General features: G+C 36.6%; 1 protein-coding gene across 5 annotated transcripts in view; it reads left to right on the top strand.

Annotated features, from left to right (window-relative positions):
* The window catches only part of LOC148949324 (zinc finger protein squeeze-like), a 315758-nt gene that overhangs the window by 89721 nt on the left and 210680 nt on the right, over positions 1-15357 (top strand). For 2 of the 5 annotated variants that reach the window (XM_089093356.1, XM_089093359.1), the window contains exon 2: positions 641-912. The exons of 1 other annotated variant lie outside the window; for it this stretch is intronic. In XM_089093356.1, coding sequence (XP_088949482.1) covers positions 766-912 — 147 coding nt within the window. In that variant the 5' untranslated portion in view covers positions 641-765. Of the gene's footprint in view, positions 1-371; positions 913-15357 lie in introns of those variants that run through there. 2 more of the 5 variants (XM_089093357.1, XM_089093358.1) reach the window with 2 other exon arrangements.

Genomic DNA, 15357 nt, shown 5'->3' on the forward strand with positions numbered 1-15357 from the left:
GGCTATCGCTTCCTGAAAATAAATGACATGTCTTAATTAACGTAAAAAATGAAATGTTTTCCCGAGAATATGGTAAAAATAGGGGGTTTTCTAACTAAGAAATTCTTGGCTCTCGTCCAGTGCCGTATCCAGGATTTTGTTCAGGTGGGGGATGCGTTTTTTCTTTGGGGGTGGGGGGGGGCTACAAAAACTTTAAAAAACGTATCAAAATTTTTTTATATGCATTTTTGCTACGTTGGACAAACATTTTGGAGGAGGGTTTAATCCCCCTAATCTCCCTCCTCCCTGGATATGGCCTTGATCTTGTCCCTTCTCTTGAGCGAACTGAAGTTGTCTCTCTGGAATTACGGGGAGGTTTTGAAGCTATTAGAAAAAGTATAGTAAATCTGCTAATAAAAATTTGAAGCTTCGAGATTTTTTGACGTTGTCAGGCGTTCTAATACCGATTTCTGAGTCAAGAACATTATTTTAAAATGCATCAATTTTCTCTTGATGTTGAAAAGAGACTACTGAAGCTTTTACCTTTTCTGTTGTTTTTGTATTACTATTGCATCATTGTTGTTTACGAAAATTCAGATCAAATATGGTTCCTCCAAGCCTGTGGAAATAAACCGACCCTTTCAGCGACTCATTCTGATAGATGCTAAACTCAAATAATTACCTGTAAATCTGTGAATTCGAAGAATGTGGTTTATAACTGTGATAGAAACTAAGATTAAGTTAGAACACGATAAAAGAGGCCATCGTCAACGATAAGATAGTGTAATGTGGGGTAGTTCGTCAGATTCACCTGGATCTGGGACGAGAGGCACATCCACAGCCCAGTATGGAGAACCAAGCTCATATCATCCTGCTGTACCCTACCCTTGGGATCAACATTTTCGACATCCTGATCCTGGCTCTCCTGGACCGGTAAGTGTTCATTTCATTTTAAGGCTTCTTCACGCATTAACACCGAAGCTTCAGTTACGGAGTTTACGTATGTTGGTTGATGATCCCAAAATGATTTATCGGCCTTTAAACAGTTTATATTAAAAGCTCTGTAACAAGGCATGTATGCATGCATATATTCTAAGGGATGAGAGCATTTTTACAAAACACAAAAACGAAAAAGTGCATGCAGTCTATGGAAAATGTAAGGAATTATGAGGAAAATCATAAAAACTGTGAGATTTTATAGGTGCCTGGCTCGGGGACTACCGGGGCATGTACTGTCCTTAGAGCTAATCTTTAATAATAGTTTAGAATGGCTGTTATCTATTATTATGAATATTCAGTTTTTTAGCTCCCTAGTCACGGTCGGCGTGTTCTTGAAACACAGTTGTGTTTTACTATTCTTGTTCTTAAGACGAAATAGTTATTTTCGCTCTGGGTATGACGACCAAATTAAAAGCCTGATACAATATTGTTAGAAATTCTGTCTGGGGGCACGATCCCAAAACCTCCCCCTGAGTAAGAGCTTCACATGGATTATTATGATTTTGCAAATATGAAATATTTACTACGGGAAGGGGGCCGAATGGAAAAAAAAGGTGCGTTTCTTCCTTCTATTAATTTGTTTTCTATTCCTACTTCTGACCAATCTTTGAAAGAAACCTTTGTGTGCAAGTGTGTTTTTGCTTTGTGTTCTTCTTATTTTTTTTCCTCCTGGAAAGATCGAAGAGTTTTATATTTCCACACGTAAGGTTCTAACAATGGACATCAGATATTTCAGTAGTTTTTAGCATAACGCATATTGAGAACAAGCTGCATTATACCTATAGCGACTAGGAGTGTATTCTGAGACAAAACATAAGAGACATTAGACCAGTTGGGATTTGTGTCAGCATCAGTAGGGAAAGGTAGGGTCTTCGTAAGGAATTGGGGAACCTTAGTCGAGAAATCCACTGCTAATTGCATTGGTCAATGCGTGTATAATGGCCAATCGTGGCGATACGTACGGCTGTATAAATGTTTGTAAGAATTCCCTTTCAGAGTGGAAGATGTATAAATTGTTTTGACTTGTGTTTAGTAATTGTTTGACACTGAATAATATTACTCTTTTGGAAGATAATAAAAAAAGTAGTTTTCTAATGACTATCAGAATTAATTTACATTTCAGATGCAAAGGCAAACTTGTTACAAGCCGATTCACTGCAACATATTCTTTTTGGTGTATTATTAGAACTAAATTTGTAAAACACAGTCGACCCGTACATTTTTTAGTAACGAATGAAAGGATAGCATTGAACTTATATAGACTAAAGCATTATTTTCGCTGACGATTTTTTTAGATAAGAAAAATGCTCGACTCTTATATTGATAATGTTCATTTATGTATGTATATAAAATTTATAATTACACTCCGACTTCCATCAGTTTTATATAATGTTCATACAAAATTTGTCTTCACTAACAAAACAAATAATAAATCCATAAAACCGTTTCGACTTTGAAATCAGAAACAAAAAAGGGTACAATTCGAAAATCCTGGACACATGCGAGAAGTGAAGTTTGGTTAATGCTAATGAAACAAACAAAATAGGATGAAAATATAATAGCTTATGAACAAATTTGGTCTATATATTTGAACATTAAAAGCATAGCATATATTAAATACGGAACCTAACCTAACCTAGGTACCTTTTTTCCCTCTAAACCCCAAAAATTAAAGTTTAAATAGAGTTTCCGAAGTGAAAACCCTTGTTTATGCTGCGTCAGACATCCAATTGCCGGGTAATGGTTATCTGATTTTGCTTTTCTCGATGCGTGTGTCCCATATTTCAAAACAGTACCCAAAAAAGACTGCATGAAAAACAATAAGGAAAAGTCGGAAGCTATAAAGCTAAGCTTCTCTCAAGGCCATATCCTGGATTTTGAATCCCCAGGATTTTAAGGGTTTTACAAAAAAAAAAACACTTTACATAGCACATAAAAAAATTGTTTGTATGCACATTTATTATTTTTTTTACTTGTCGGATAAGAATTTGGGGGGAAGGGTGGTTCAAATCCGGTAAACCCTCCCTGGATATGGCATTGGCTATTCTGCAAGGCTCCTTTCTGCTTTCAGATTGTGTTCTGCACAATATCTCAAACCCAAAAAAGCCTGTTTAACTTTAAAATTGCTTTTTAAATGCAAGTTGGGTGCCAGAACTTTCCGAAATATTAGTTTGGTTCAGATTCGCTACCAAGTATGCATAAAAAAATTTTGACGGAAGCGCAATTATTGTTTTGTATGTAGTTCGTGACTCAAGAGCTCATTATTAACTTTAAAATTAGAAGAACGTGAAACGAGTTTTCGAGGACCTTTCTTCTCATTAATATCGTATTTTATGTCGGCGTTATAAATAAAATTACTGCGAGTGTTAACAAGTCCGCTTCAACAGAGTAAAGCGACGAATTGTCCGCTAAAAATCGGATTTTGGTAGACTAAACTATTTAATAATAAACTTTTGAATACACGAGAAAAAAAAACTCTAGGATGTTTCTAAGATGTACTTTTCCATTTTGGTAGATGCCGTACAAAATTGTCCTCGATGCGGCTTCATGATTTAGAGATGACGCCTGTTAGCCCAATTTCTTGAGACACTTCACTTTTTGTGAAGAGAGATGTTTTCATGAAGTGGAAATTTAGTTATTTTGATCACAAAGGGGCTTAGCACAGCTTCTGTTTTATTTTGTTTTAGTTCCGTTGAATATTTTTTTTTTTAATTGCTAAACATTGTTATTTTCACTTTCGTAGTTTAACAATTGTATTAATTTTGCTAATAACTCGTTTTGCAATAATGTCAGAAGCTTATTATCTGTATGTTATTTCCAGTTTTGTTGAGTTTCATGGAGAAATATAATTTAAGGAAATTCAGGTGCGAGTCAAAGGTTTTTGCAGCCATAGGTACAGCCGCAGGTGTCTGAGGTTTTATATTTCTGGTTCTTTCACTCGTAAGGCTCACTTGCAATGCGTTTGGGGATATAACTATCCCTAATATAACACTCCTATTGCTTAGGGATATAGCCATTGCTTCCCATTTGTGTACCGGGCTTGTCTCTGTTTATAAGACCTGTCTCTCGCCCGAAAGAAGTATTTCTGCTTTTATTCGGATTTATTTCAATTACCAATTAAATATTTCCTAAGAATTCGTAATGTGTAGGTATCTGTGATTTTTTTTTTTTTTTTTTTTTTTTTTTTTTTTTTTTAATAGTCACGCCATCCTTGAGTCCCATAACAAATTTATTGGGTATCCTCTGTAAATCTGCATAATATACAAAAATTTTCACTACACCAATCAATTCCAGAGACAAAACTTGAAATAGCCAGCATCAAAATGACCTATTATCATGGCGTACGTAGCTTCTTCTCTGGGGGGGGCAGCCGATTATGTGATGAAGGGCGGGGGTCTGAAGTTATATGGGCAGTTCTCAAAACCTTACATTGCCAGCAATTTTTATCATACCTATGAAATCTTTATTAATAAGTAAGCACCAAAAATAATAAATCATCAATAAGATTCAGCATTAATCAATCTTCTTGGATTAAAACTTAATCTTTCCAAGACATTATGGATAATTGCCTCTTGTTTGACTTTTATTCTGTCATTCCAGCTGTTTATTTCCAGCTTTTTTTTCCCAATTTTCCAGAAAAAAAAAGATTCGTGTCTTGATCCCAAATGATTCCATAACTAAAATATTTTTGCATATACCCCTTGTTGCACAAAACATAGAGCCGGTGGTGTCAAATGGTGGGAGGAGACAGAGAGAGATAATTTACCACCTGGATTTTTAACCCCTAGGTTATGAAATAAACTTTTTCACTATTTTCATTCAAAAATGCCTTTTTAATATTTTTTGTTGGAAAAATTGAAAAAGCAGCTAATTTCACGTTCTAGATTTTGAAAACGTATTTTGCCCCTGCCCCCTAAATTGACGCCATCACATAGCGCCTCTTTATCATTGTCGTTTTTAATAGATCCTTCAGAGGGCAAATTGACTAACGTCTTTAAAAGGAAAAATGCAGAAAAATAAAATAGAACTTTCACTGCTTGACTTTATTTTAGTTCACAAACTGTGTGGTGAAAATAAATACGCGTAATTTTTCGGGACGGAAAATGTTTTTATTTTAGTATGGACTTCGTCAGTCGGTATTTCGGTATTTCAAGTTTTAAAAACGCAAAACCTCAAAAACGTAAAAAACTGAACTCGGGTGAGATTTCGGTACTTGTGTAGAATCCGATAAGTACAAGTGAAGTGAAGTTTCGTTAATGCAAATGAAATAAAACAAATAGGATGAAAAATATAATAGTTTATGAACAAAATTGGGCTATATATTTGCATATTAGGGGGGGGTAGATCATAGCATATATTAAATACGTAACCTAACCCAACATAGGTACATTTTATTTCCCCTACACCCCAAAAAACTAAAGTTTAAATATAGTTCCCGGAGTGAGAAACCCTTTGTTTATACAGCATATAGGCATTACCCGATAAAATGCATATATATTCTCTCAAAAGAATTCTCTTGTTCTTACCCGATTCTACACAATGTACCGAGATTTGCCTCTGAAAGGCTCAAATATCCAAAGTCTCATTGCACCCCCGCGTTCACGGAGGATGTGGTTCAATATCTTTCTTTATTTAGTATAAACACTTTTTTCCCTAACACAGACACAGTGCTAGAAAGCCCGCCAAACCGTGTGCACAGTAGAAATATATATAACGAATAGGGCTACATATATTTCGAGTTCGTTATATATATTTCTGCTGTGACCGTGTGTAGGACTTTACCGAATTTCATTTCTCATCATTAGCATTTGAAAAGTATCGCTAATAAATTTAATCAATTTTTCATAAAAATGTGTTTTCTAAGGCACGTGTCAATATTTAGTAGGCTCAAGGGCGTCGCGGCGCCTGTAGTTTGTTTACACCGAGGTCTATTGCGTCATCAGTATCATTCTCTCAGACGTCTAGGCCTCATGGAATCGTTACCATGACGACCAGACGGCCTAAGCTTTTTTTATGGATGTGATCTGAGTGATTGCCAATGATAATGTAATTTTCGACTGGCCTTCATTGGGATATTTACGGAAAACTCTTTCATTGATATTTTTTGCTGTTGCGTGCTATTTTGGAAGGGATTTAATCGGTAATTGTATTAGCTTGAACTAAAAAGATTAGAGTATACTGTTGTAAACCTCTATTTAGTTCTTTTTAGGTTCTTTCTATATGCCCTTTTATATTGGCAGATGTAATGGTTTACGTAAATTCCAAAGATAGACGATAAACGTTGGTACATGGTCTTTATTAAATAACGTGAGAATACACATAGAGAAAATAAGGTAGCACAAGAACAACTAGCTACGACGGAGGCGAAAGATGGACTCCCTTTAGAAAATGAGCCAAGAATGTAACTTTCCTGGAACGGAAGTTCCAGCTATTGGTTGTTCAACCATGCCTGGGAACGGACCCCTTTCCCACGACTAGCTTTAGTCCCAAAAGGCCCCCTGGACTGTTCTCGTTGACATATACATGGCCAAATCTCTAAGAAACGAGACACCGGAAAAAGCCTTCTCGAATTTACGTTCCAAATACTTTACAGATTCTCCCCCCTGTTTTAAGTTAAATTTCCCAAATTTGGCTTATCCCCTTCTCATTAAACCCTCAAACTTTAATTGAATTCAAAACATTCAACACCCTTCCCAAATTATTCACTTCTCACCTACTAATATTCTTCAGCATAAACTAGTAAATAATTACATAATATAAACACTACACAATACTTGCATAATTAAAAATTTATATAGTATAAACGAACCACACCAATAACAGTAGTCGGAAACTGGATATTTTAACACTTCATTTTTCTTTGTATACTTTAAAATAGACTTGTTCCCCATACCCCTGAATTTGATGAGGACAAGGAAAGTTGGGATTATGTATAAACTTTGAATTAGGGCAAAAGGAATGACCGGGAAAGGCTAATTAATCCTGAAAATACCAGCGACAAATAAATGAAATTGCAGAAACTCTAAAAATCATACCATGCTGTAATGACGTTAAGATATTATTCCCAATAAAATCCTCGGGGTTTTATTGCTGCGGAACGCCTCGGTTTAGACCTATTTGGTTTTTCTCTACTAACTTGTGGTTCGACAAATGGCAGTACTACTGTTGATATCTCTACATAACTATTAGCGCTACGCATTAAAACCATCCCGTGAGGCATCAACCTCATCTCGCGAGATATTACAACCAGCTCCCTCTCCCTGGGTATCCAAACCGCCCTGCGAGGCATCAGTAACATCTCGCAGTGCAAAAAAAAACCATCCCGAGAGGCATCAGTACCATCCCACGGGACCTTAAAACCAGCTCCCTTTTCCTGGGTAGCCAAACCGCCCTGCGAGGCATCAGTACCATCTCGCAGTGCAAAAAAAAACCCAACACGTGAGGAATCAGAACAATCCCACGGGACATAAAAACCAGCTCCCTTTTCCTGGGTAGCCAAACCACCCTGCGAGGAATCAGTACCATCTCGCAGTGCAACAAAAAACCCATCCCGTGAGGCATCAGTACCATCCCACGGGACTTCAAAACCAGCTCCCTTTTCCTGGTAGCCAAACGGCCCTGCGAGGAATCAGTACCATCTCGCAGTGCCTTCTCATTATCATTGAGTCCAAATTTCACCCTCGTCAGCGCAGAAAGAAATTCATCGGAAAAAGAAGACGTGTCTCCTTTAGACGATAAACGTTGGTACATGGTCTTTATTAAATAACGTGAGAATACACATAGAGAAAACAAGGTAGCACAAGAACAACTAGCTACGACGGAGGCGAAAGATGGACTGCCTTTAGAAAATGAGCCAAGAATGTAACTTTCCTGGAACGGAAGTTCCAGCTATTGGTTGTTCAACCATGCCTGGGAACGGACCCCTTTCCCACGACTAGCTTTAGTCCCAAAAGCCCCCCTGGACTGTTCTCGTTGACATATACATGGCCAAATCTCTAAGAAACGAGACACCGGAAAAAGCCTTCTCGAATTTACGTTCCAAATACTTTACACTGTCGATTAAAATCATCAGCTTCTGTATACTTCAGCTTTATTCGAAATGACTTAATAAATATCATTTCTGACAGACCTGCTAGAAAAAGATTAATTTACGAAAAGCGTATTTCAAGTTTGAAAAGGTATGTTTTTTGCCGAAATCTTGACCATTCTGTATCTACTTACTAAATATGCTTTTATGTTGTTATGCTGAAAGTCAAAAGGGTACTATTTAAGAATCCAGTAGTCACGCGAGAATTGTATATCGAACATGATTCAAGAAACCAGTCAAACAGCTTCTTAAACCCTTAATTCCTTTGGCAATCACGGGTTTCTCACTCCGTGAATAATGTTTAAACTTTAGTTTTTTGGGGTTTAGGGGGACTAAAAGGTACCTAGGTTAGGTTACGTATTTAATATATGATATACTTTGCCCCCCCCCCCCTAATGTGCAAATATATAGCCCAAATTTGTTTCTAAACTATTATATTCATATTCTATTTTGTTTTATTTCATTAGCATTTGCAAAACCTCACTTATCGCATTACTACTGGATTCTTAATAAGTACCGCCAAAATTCGTATATGAAACTTAATGAAAATTAACTATTGTGGTTATAAGAGCCATTTAGTTCCTTGTTCTTTACCCCATAATACATTCTTCCCCCCCCCCCCTCCATTCCATCCCAGTAACAACTCTCATTCCTGGCACGATACTTCAAAGTTCACTTATACATGTTGAGTCTCAAAAAAGTTTATAATAGACGAGACAGGGTAATGCTTTAAGGCAATGGTTCTCAACTGTGGTACGCGTACCCCTCGGGGGTACTGAAAATTTTTTAGGGGGTACGCAGTTGGCCAAAGAAAAAATAACAACCCTTTAACTCTAGAAACGGCAATTTTATTTATACTTTAGTTCTATTTTTACTTAGTACCGGTAACTGAGAAGGGACAACTAAAATGTTTTGTCAGTAAAAAGGGGTAGAGTGTCTAAGATAAGTTTGAGAACCACTGCTTTAAGGTATCATACGACCTTAAAAAAAAAACAAAAAAAAAACAAACAAACAATAAAGACCAGGATAGCCATAACTAATCAAATTCAAACTTTTTTTACAGTTGAAAAAGGTTTAGTTGAATTAGAATATTATGAGCTACAATGATTACAGTGGTCAAGTATGGTTCTGAAGCTTGGGCGCTCCGAAAGACAGAGGAGGATTTGCTAGATATTTTCCAGAGAAATTGCCTACGGATTGTTTTGTATATCCCTCTGACTGACCATATCCCTAAAAGTATGCTAAAAGTACGAAAAATGTGGTTCAATCCTGCTTTCCAGGACAGTAATGAGAGAAAAGTTAAGATGGCTAGGACACGGTCTGCATATGAAGGATGACAAATTGCCAAAAATCGTCGTTGCAGACCAACCATCTAGGGCAAACGAAAGGTAGGTCGGCCCTGAATGGGATGGGAGAATGTCGGGAAGGAAGATTAAGAGAAATGAGAATTTCTTGGGAGGGTGTAAAGAGGGAGGTTTTTGAAATAGATTGGGAGGGAGGAGGAACGATAGTAGCTGTGTTTGACCTCAGGTGGCTTGGTGTTTCAGTGAGTTGTTAGTAGTAGTAGTAGTAGTAGTAGGGTACTGTTCTAAAATCTGGGACACATGCGAGAAGTGAAGTTTGGTTAATGCTAATGAAATAAAACAAAATAAGATAAAAATATAATAGTTTAGAAACAAATTTTGGCTATATATTTTCACACTAGGCGGGGGGGCGGGGTAAAGCTTGGCATATATTAAATACGTAACCTAACCTAATCTACGTACTTCCCCCCCTAAACCCCAAAAAACTAAAGTTTAAATAGTCTATACTTCCCGGAGTGAAAAAACCCTTGTCTAACAGTGTCAGATATAGGAAATTACCGGGTAATGGTTATCTGATCTTTGCTTTTCTCGAGTCGCATTCTCGATGTTTCCCAGATTTTAGAACAGTACCAGCAGTAGTAGTATTAGTGGTCATAGTAGTAGTAGTAGTATATATAGCCTATGTATATGTATATATATATATATATATGTATATATATATATATATATATATATATATATATATATATATATATATATATATATATATATATATATATATATGTATATATATATATATATATATATATATATATATATATATATATATATATATATATATATATATATATATATATATATATATATATATATATATATATATATATATATATATATATATATATATACATCTCTTTGTTCACTTCTCTGTGAATTATCTATTTCTCTGTACAGTGAGACTTCTTCTCTTTAGGGCCTTAAGGTAGCGTTGGCCTATTATCTGGGTTCTACCGGTGGAGGATGCCTAGAACCTCTAACCATCACATAGTCTGTGTTTAGAGTATAAAACGTTTATTTATACATATAATACAGTGAAGGTACATATGGCTAGGACAGATACAGAATTCGAACTGACTTAACTAATCCAAATTGGTAACGTATATTCAGATACACATCTGGCCATTTGACAGAACTGTAAACATCTGATAAAGAGAATTTCTAAGAAGTGGGGTTGTGGATTGTTGACAATTTGCAATGTTTGCATTTTAGATAAAGTTTATTCCGGGTTCAAGTGACCATGGGAAGAATTACACATACGAATCTCCGGCATATATTTAGAATCTTAATTATTGGTTTTAAGCAAGAAAAACCTATTTCCAAAGTTTACGGATTTTCTCCGGGGTTTTAAAAATCTTTTTTTTTCCAAAAAAAAACGATTTTCTATCCTCAAACAATGGTTCACTTAACAAGAACATGAAATAAAATACCGGCACTAAAACTGAATCAACAAGACACAAGAAAATATTTTTCCAATTGTCACTTACATTTCACTTTATATTGTCATACTAAGTTCACATAAAATTCGCGTAGCTACACTTAATATAAAAATTTAGACATCGTCAGAATATCTTTTAAAAGAATTTAAATTTGAACAGAACACTTGAACAAAAATGATAATCTTCGACAGAAACACAATGAGATTTTCTTTTACTTTCCTTTTACCAAAGCCTTAATTCTTTCTTTTTTTCCAAATTATTCCGTTATTTTACTATCCATAAGATATCAAAAGGAAGTAAATACATCATTTGAAAAAGGTTGGTCAAACAACTTTCGCTCTTCATTTTTATCTTTCTATTTTCCCTATTTCAATGAAAGCATTTCTCCTGTCTAGTTAATCAGCATAAAAACCAGCTACATCCTCATTTTGACTTAACATCGATTCCCAACACCGTTTTTACTGCAGTAACATACTAATCTCTACAATCATTTTACTCTACTTATCTCTCTACAATTGTTTCAATACTTTCTATAATAACCTGGAGGTTTATTTCTTGTTTTCCTATTGCTTCTCCTAAGACTACTTGATTCTCCACTCGAGCCTGCCTTAACCTCTATTTCCCCTTTATCTACTTCTACACTAACTAGACTAGGCTCCATTTGAACCTTATGTTGTTCGCTAGAAACGGAGCTATCCTCCATTATTTCTGAAGTTACTACTGGAATCTCCCCTGGAAGCTGGTATACAAATGACGTTGAATCGATTCTCCTATGCCCACGATTCCATAACTCCAATTCTACGGTTATTGATTTCTCCGATCTTGATTTATTCTTTAGTACTGGCTGCTCAAGACAATTTTGAACTACCAAAAATTTCTTGCCCGGACGTTGACGTAATCTAAAACCATTGCTGCTTTTCACTTCATCTTTAGATTTTACTTTACTATTATCAATATTAGATATATTAATCATATCAATTTTCTCCTGAAAAATAGGATTTAAACGTTAGAAAGTTTCTGGATCCTTTACAGGCTTTATTAGACGACCCTTTACTGCCCTTCTTCCATAATTACCAGAAAGTTCTTGTACCAAGAATGGGGAATCTTTTAAAACTTCTAAAATTTTATATGGTCCACAAAATTTTGGCTTTAAACCCTTGATTTCCCTTGGATTCTGGGCTTTATCTTGGACATAAATTAAGTCCCCGTCTCGAAAAATTGGTAGTACTACGGCATTTTTATTATATTGTAATCTTTGAGATTTTCTCTGTTTTCCCATTTGTTCATCACAAATCCTGTAAATCGTGAATAAATTCCTAACTAAGTTAACCATATAATCCTCATAACTGTCAAAATAGGCAATTGAAGGAAATGATAGTTGAATATCCATAAATAAAAGAAGCTGCCTACCAAAAAATACGTGATGGGGTGAATATTTAATTGTGGAAGAAATAGTAGAGTTTAATACATTCTGAACGAAAGGCAAATAAGTATCCCAAGAATTGGGATGATCCTGACAATAAGCTTTTAATACGGATTTGGTTACCTTCACACGATTCTCACATAACCCATTCGATTGAGGATTATAACTTGACGAAAAATGATGTTTAATTTTTAATTTTTCACACATCTGTGAAATGAGATTTGAACGGAAAAATTGATGGGAATCAGTGATCAAAATTTAAAATAGGCCAAAGTTGGGTATCACTGACTTGCAAAGAAAATTGCACAGATCTTCTGCTGTTATCTTCGGCACAGCTTTCAGGATACAAAATTTTGAAAAATGGTCAACGCCAACTAAAATATGAAAATTTCTGTTTTCAGTAGCCCCAAATAATGTGCCCCCAATGGGACCAGCAGAGTCCACCGAGAACACACGGAATGGGTATTCCGGCTCTTCATTTTTTCCTAACGTAGGATTGACGTTCTGATGCATTTTATTCCTACGCATGCACAAATTACAGTTCTCGCAATACTCTCGAACTTTTGCACCCATTCTATCAAATACAAAGATACGACTTACTCGATCTAATGTCTTCTCCATAGACATGTGACCACCAATGAGTAAGTGATCATGAGCCAGTTTTATTGCCGAATCTACTAGGACACTTGGCAAGACTGTTTTAGCTGTTCTAGGGATCCCTTTGTCCTTGCCAACGCCTCCTAGCGGATAACAATAAAGAACACCTTCTTTCAGAAACAGACCGTCAAAAATTGTTCAACAGCCAAGACACAAAATTATTATCTGTCACTCCCCCTGGCACGGAACTCTTTTCCGCCCTGTCGACTCCTATAACGGAACTCTTTTCCGCCCTGTCGACTATTTTCCTCTCTGGCACGGAACTCTTTCCCGCCCTGTCGACTCCTGGCACGGACCTCTTTTCCGCCCTGTCGACTATTTTCCTCTCTGGCACGGAACTCTTTTCCGCCCTGTCGACTTCTGGCACGCTCTTTTTCGCCCTGTCGACTATTTTCCATGGTACGAAACCTGCAGAGTTTTCGAGGTTGGGTGCTCCACCGCCTACCTCTCTCTTCGCCCTTGGGAGCTCAGATCTTCCTTTCCCAGGATTCTCTGAACCCGTTAACCGCTCAGACCTTCCTTTCCCAGGATCCTCTGAAACCCGTTAACCGCTGGTCCGTCGGTCGACCGTCGTCCGCCCCTTCACCAGCCTCATCTCTCTCGACACAGCGCCTCATTACGTTGGTTCCTAATAAATTCTCAGTTTATCTGGTCCCTCGGTCAACCATAGTTCGCCCCTTCACCAGACTCCTCTTTCTCGACACAACGCCTCATTACGTCGGTTCCTAATAATAAATTTCTCGTCTCTCTTGATAATATACCTTTCTAGATCAATGCCTTATAAGAAATTCTCAGTTTCTCAGTCATAAATTTTTTTTTCCTAAAATTTCTACTTAAATTCCTAATATGATCCCTATATCCTGCACTAAAAAAAAATCTACCTATCCCCCTGGTCACGTTTTACGTCAGGCCAGTTCAGACGGAGTCCTTCCTTCTGTCCTGTCCAACAAAATTCAGTATCTACGGTTGCTGAAAAAATTCCTGTTTTTCTTCACCAATTGCATTTTCAATAGCTTCAAAACACTGCGCTATCTTATACGCTTCAGAGAGGGAATTATAATCATCCTGGTGTTCTAATAAATATCTCTTAATATTTAGTCTCGAGCCTTCAATAAAACAATCTAGGCCTATACTATCAGAAAAACCTACTAATCCGCCATACCCCGATCGATATGATTTTGTGGCAAGCTCCACCCTCTTATAGAATTGACACACTGTTTCATTGGATGATTGTCTCAATTCAGCTAAATCATTGAATTTATTTCCAGCTGTATTTCCTGGTCAATATGCCTGCGCCACTTCCTTTTTAAGTTCCTCTGAATTTATAATATTGGAGTAATCTCTATCTTCAAAAAAATTAAGTAATGTTCCTGTTGCTCTAATCGGGTAATGCATATATCACCTGCGAGTTTAGCCACCCCAGCAGTGTTTTTACCTTTCTCACTTGGCTAAAAAAGGTTTTTTAAATTTTGCATTTTCAAGCAGTTGAATATTTCCCAGGGGATCCATTATTGACCCAATTACTCTTTGATTCAAACTCTCCTTGTTGCTCTTATCCTCAATAGGTGTGTGTGTTATATCGTCCTTAGAATTGTCCCCCATATTTATACTACTTCTTTCAGTCGCATTTTCTTTGGCCATTAAATTACCCACAGTAGTCAAAAATTTCACAATTGAAGTGGGATTATAATCCCATGACTTGAAGACTTGACTTGAAGAATCAAAATTCAAAGGGATATTTAAACCTTTACTCCCTATTTCTTTCAAAAAGGATGAAGCAACATATTTGTCAGATTCAGGATCTGAAGGATCTGAAATTGGAATTGCGGTTATTCTAAATGAGAGAAAAAAATATTAGAAAAACAAATTAATTAAGCCAACGCTGTAAAAACAAGAAAAAATTGTTATTCAACACTCCTAACAGATTTCCTAATCGAGTGCGAACTTAAAATGCGTGACTTACTTTCGTAAATTTTCATTCGACATTCTTCACTTTTTCTCAAAAACTGGAATCTGGAGCGGGAATCTTAAATAGAAGCGGGAACCTGGAACTGAACTGGAACCTGGAACTGAAGCTGGAACCTGGAACTGAACTGGAACCTGGAACTGAAGCTGGAACCTGGAACTGAACTGGAACCTGGAACTGAAGCTGGAACCTGGAACTGAACTAGATCTGAACTGGAACCTGGAACTGAAGTTTGAACGACGACACTGTGGGTGACGGGCCTCAAAAAACAATGTTTACTGCAATCTTGTAGGTGAAGGGCCTCAAAATAAAATGTTTACTGCAATCCCCTCCGGCAAAAACCGTTGCACCACTTTGTAAACTTTCTGTGTTTACCTCTCTCTGAATTGTCTACTTCTCTGTACAGTGAGACTTCTTTTCTGTAGGGCCTAATGGTAGCGTTGGCC

Source organism: Artemia sp. Qi Xiang Cuo, chromosome 8 (genome assembly GCF_049724085.1).
Source record: "Artemia sp. Qi Xiang Cuo chromosome 8, ASM4972408v1, whole genome shotgun sequence".
Lineage (NCBI taxonomy): Eukaryota > Metazoa > Arthropoda > Branchiopoda > Anostraca > Artemiidae > Artemia > Artemia sp. Qi Xiang Cuo.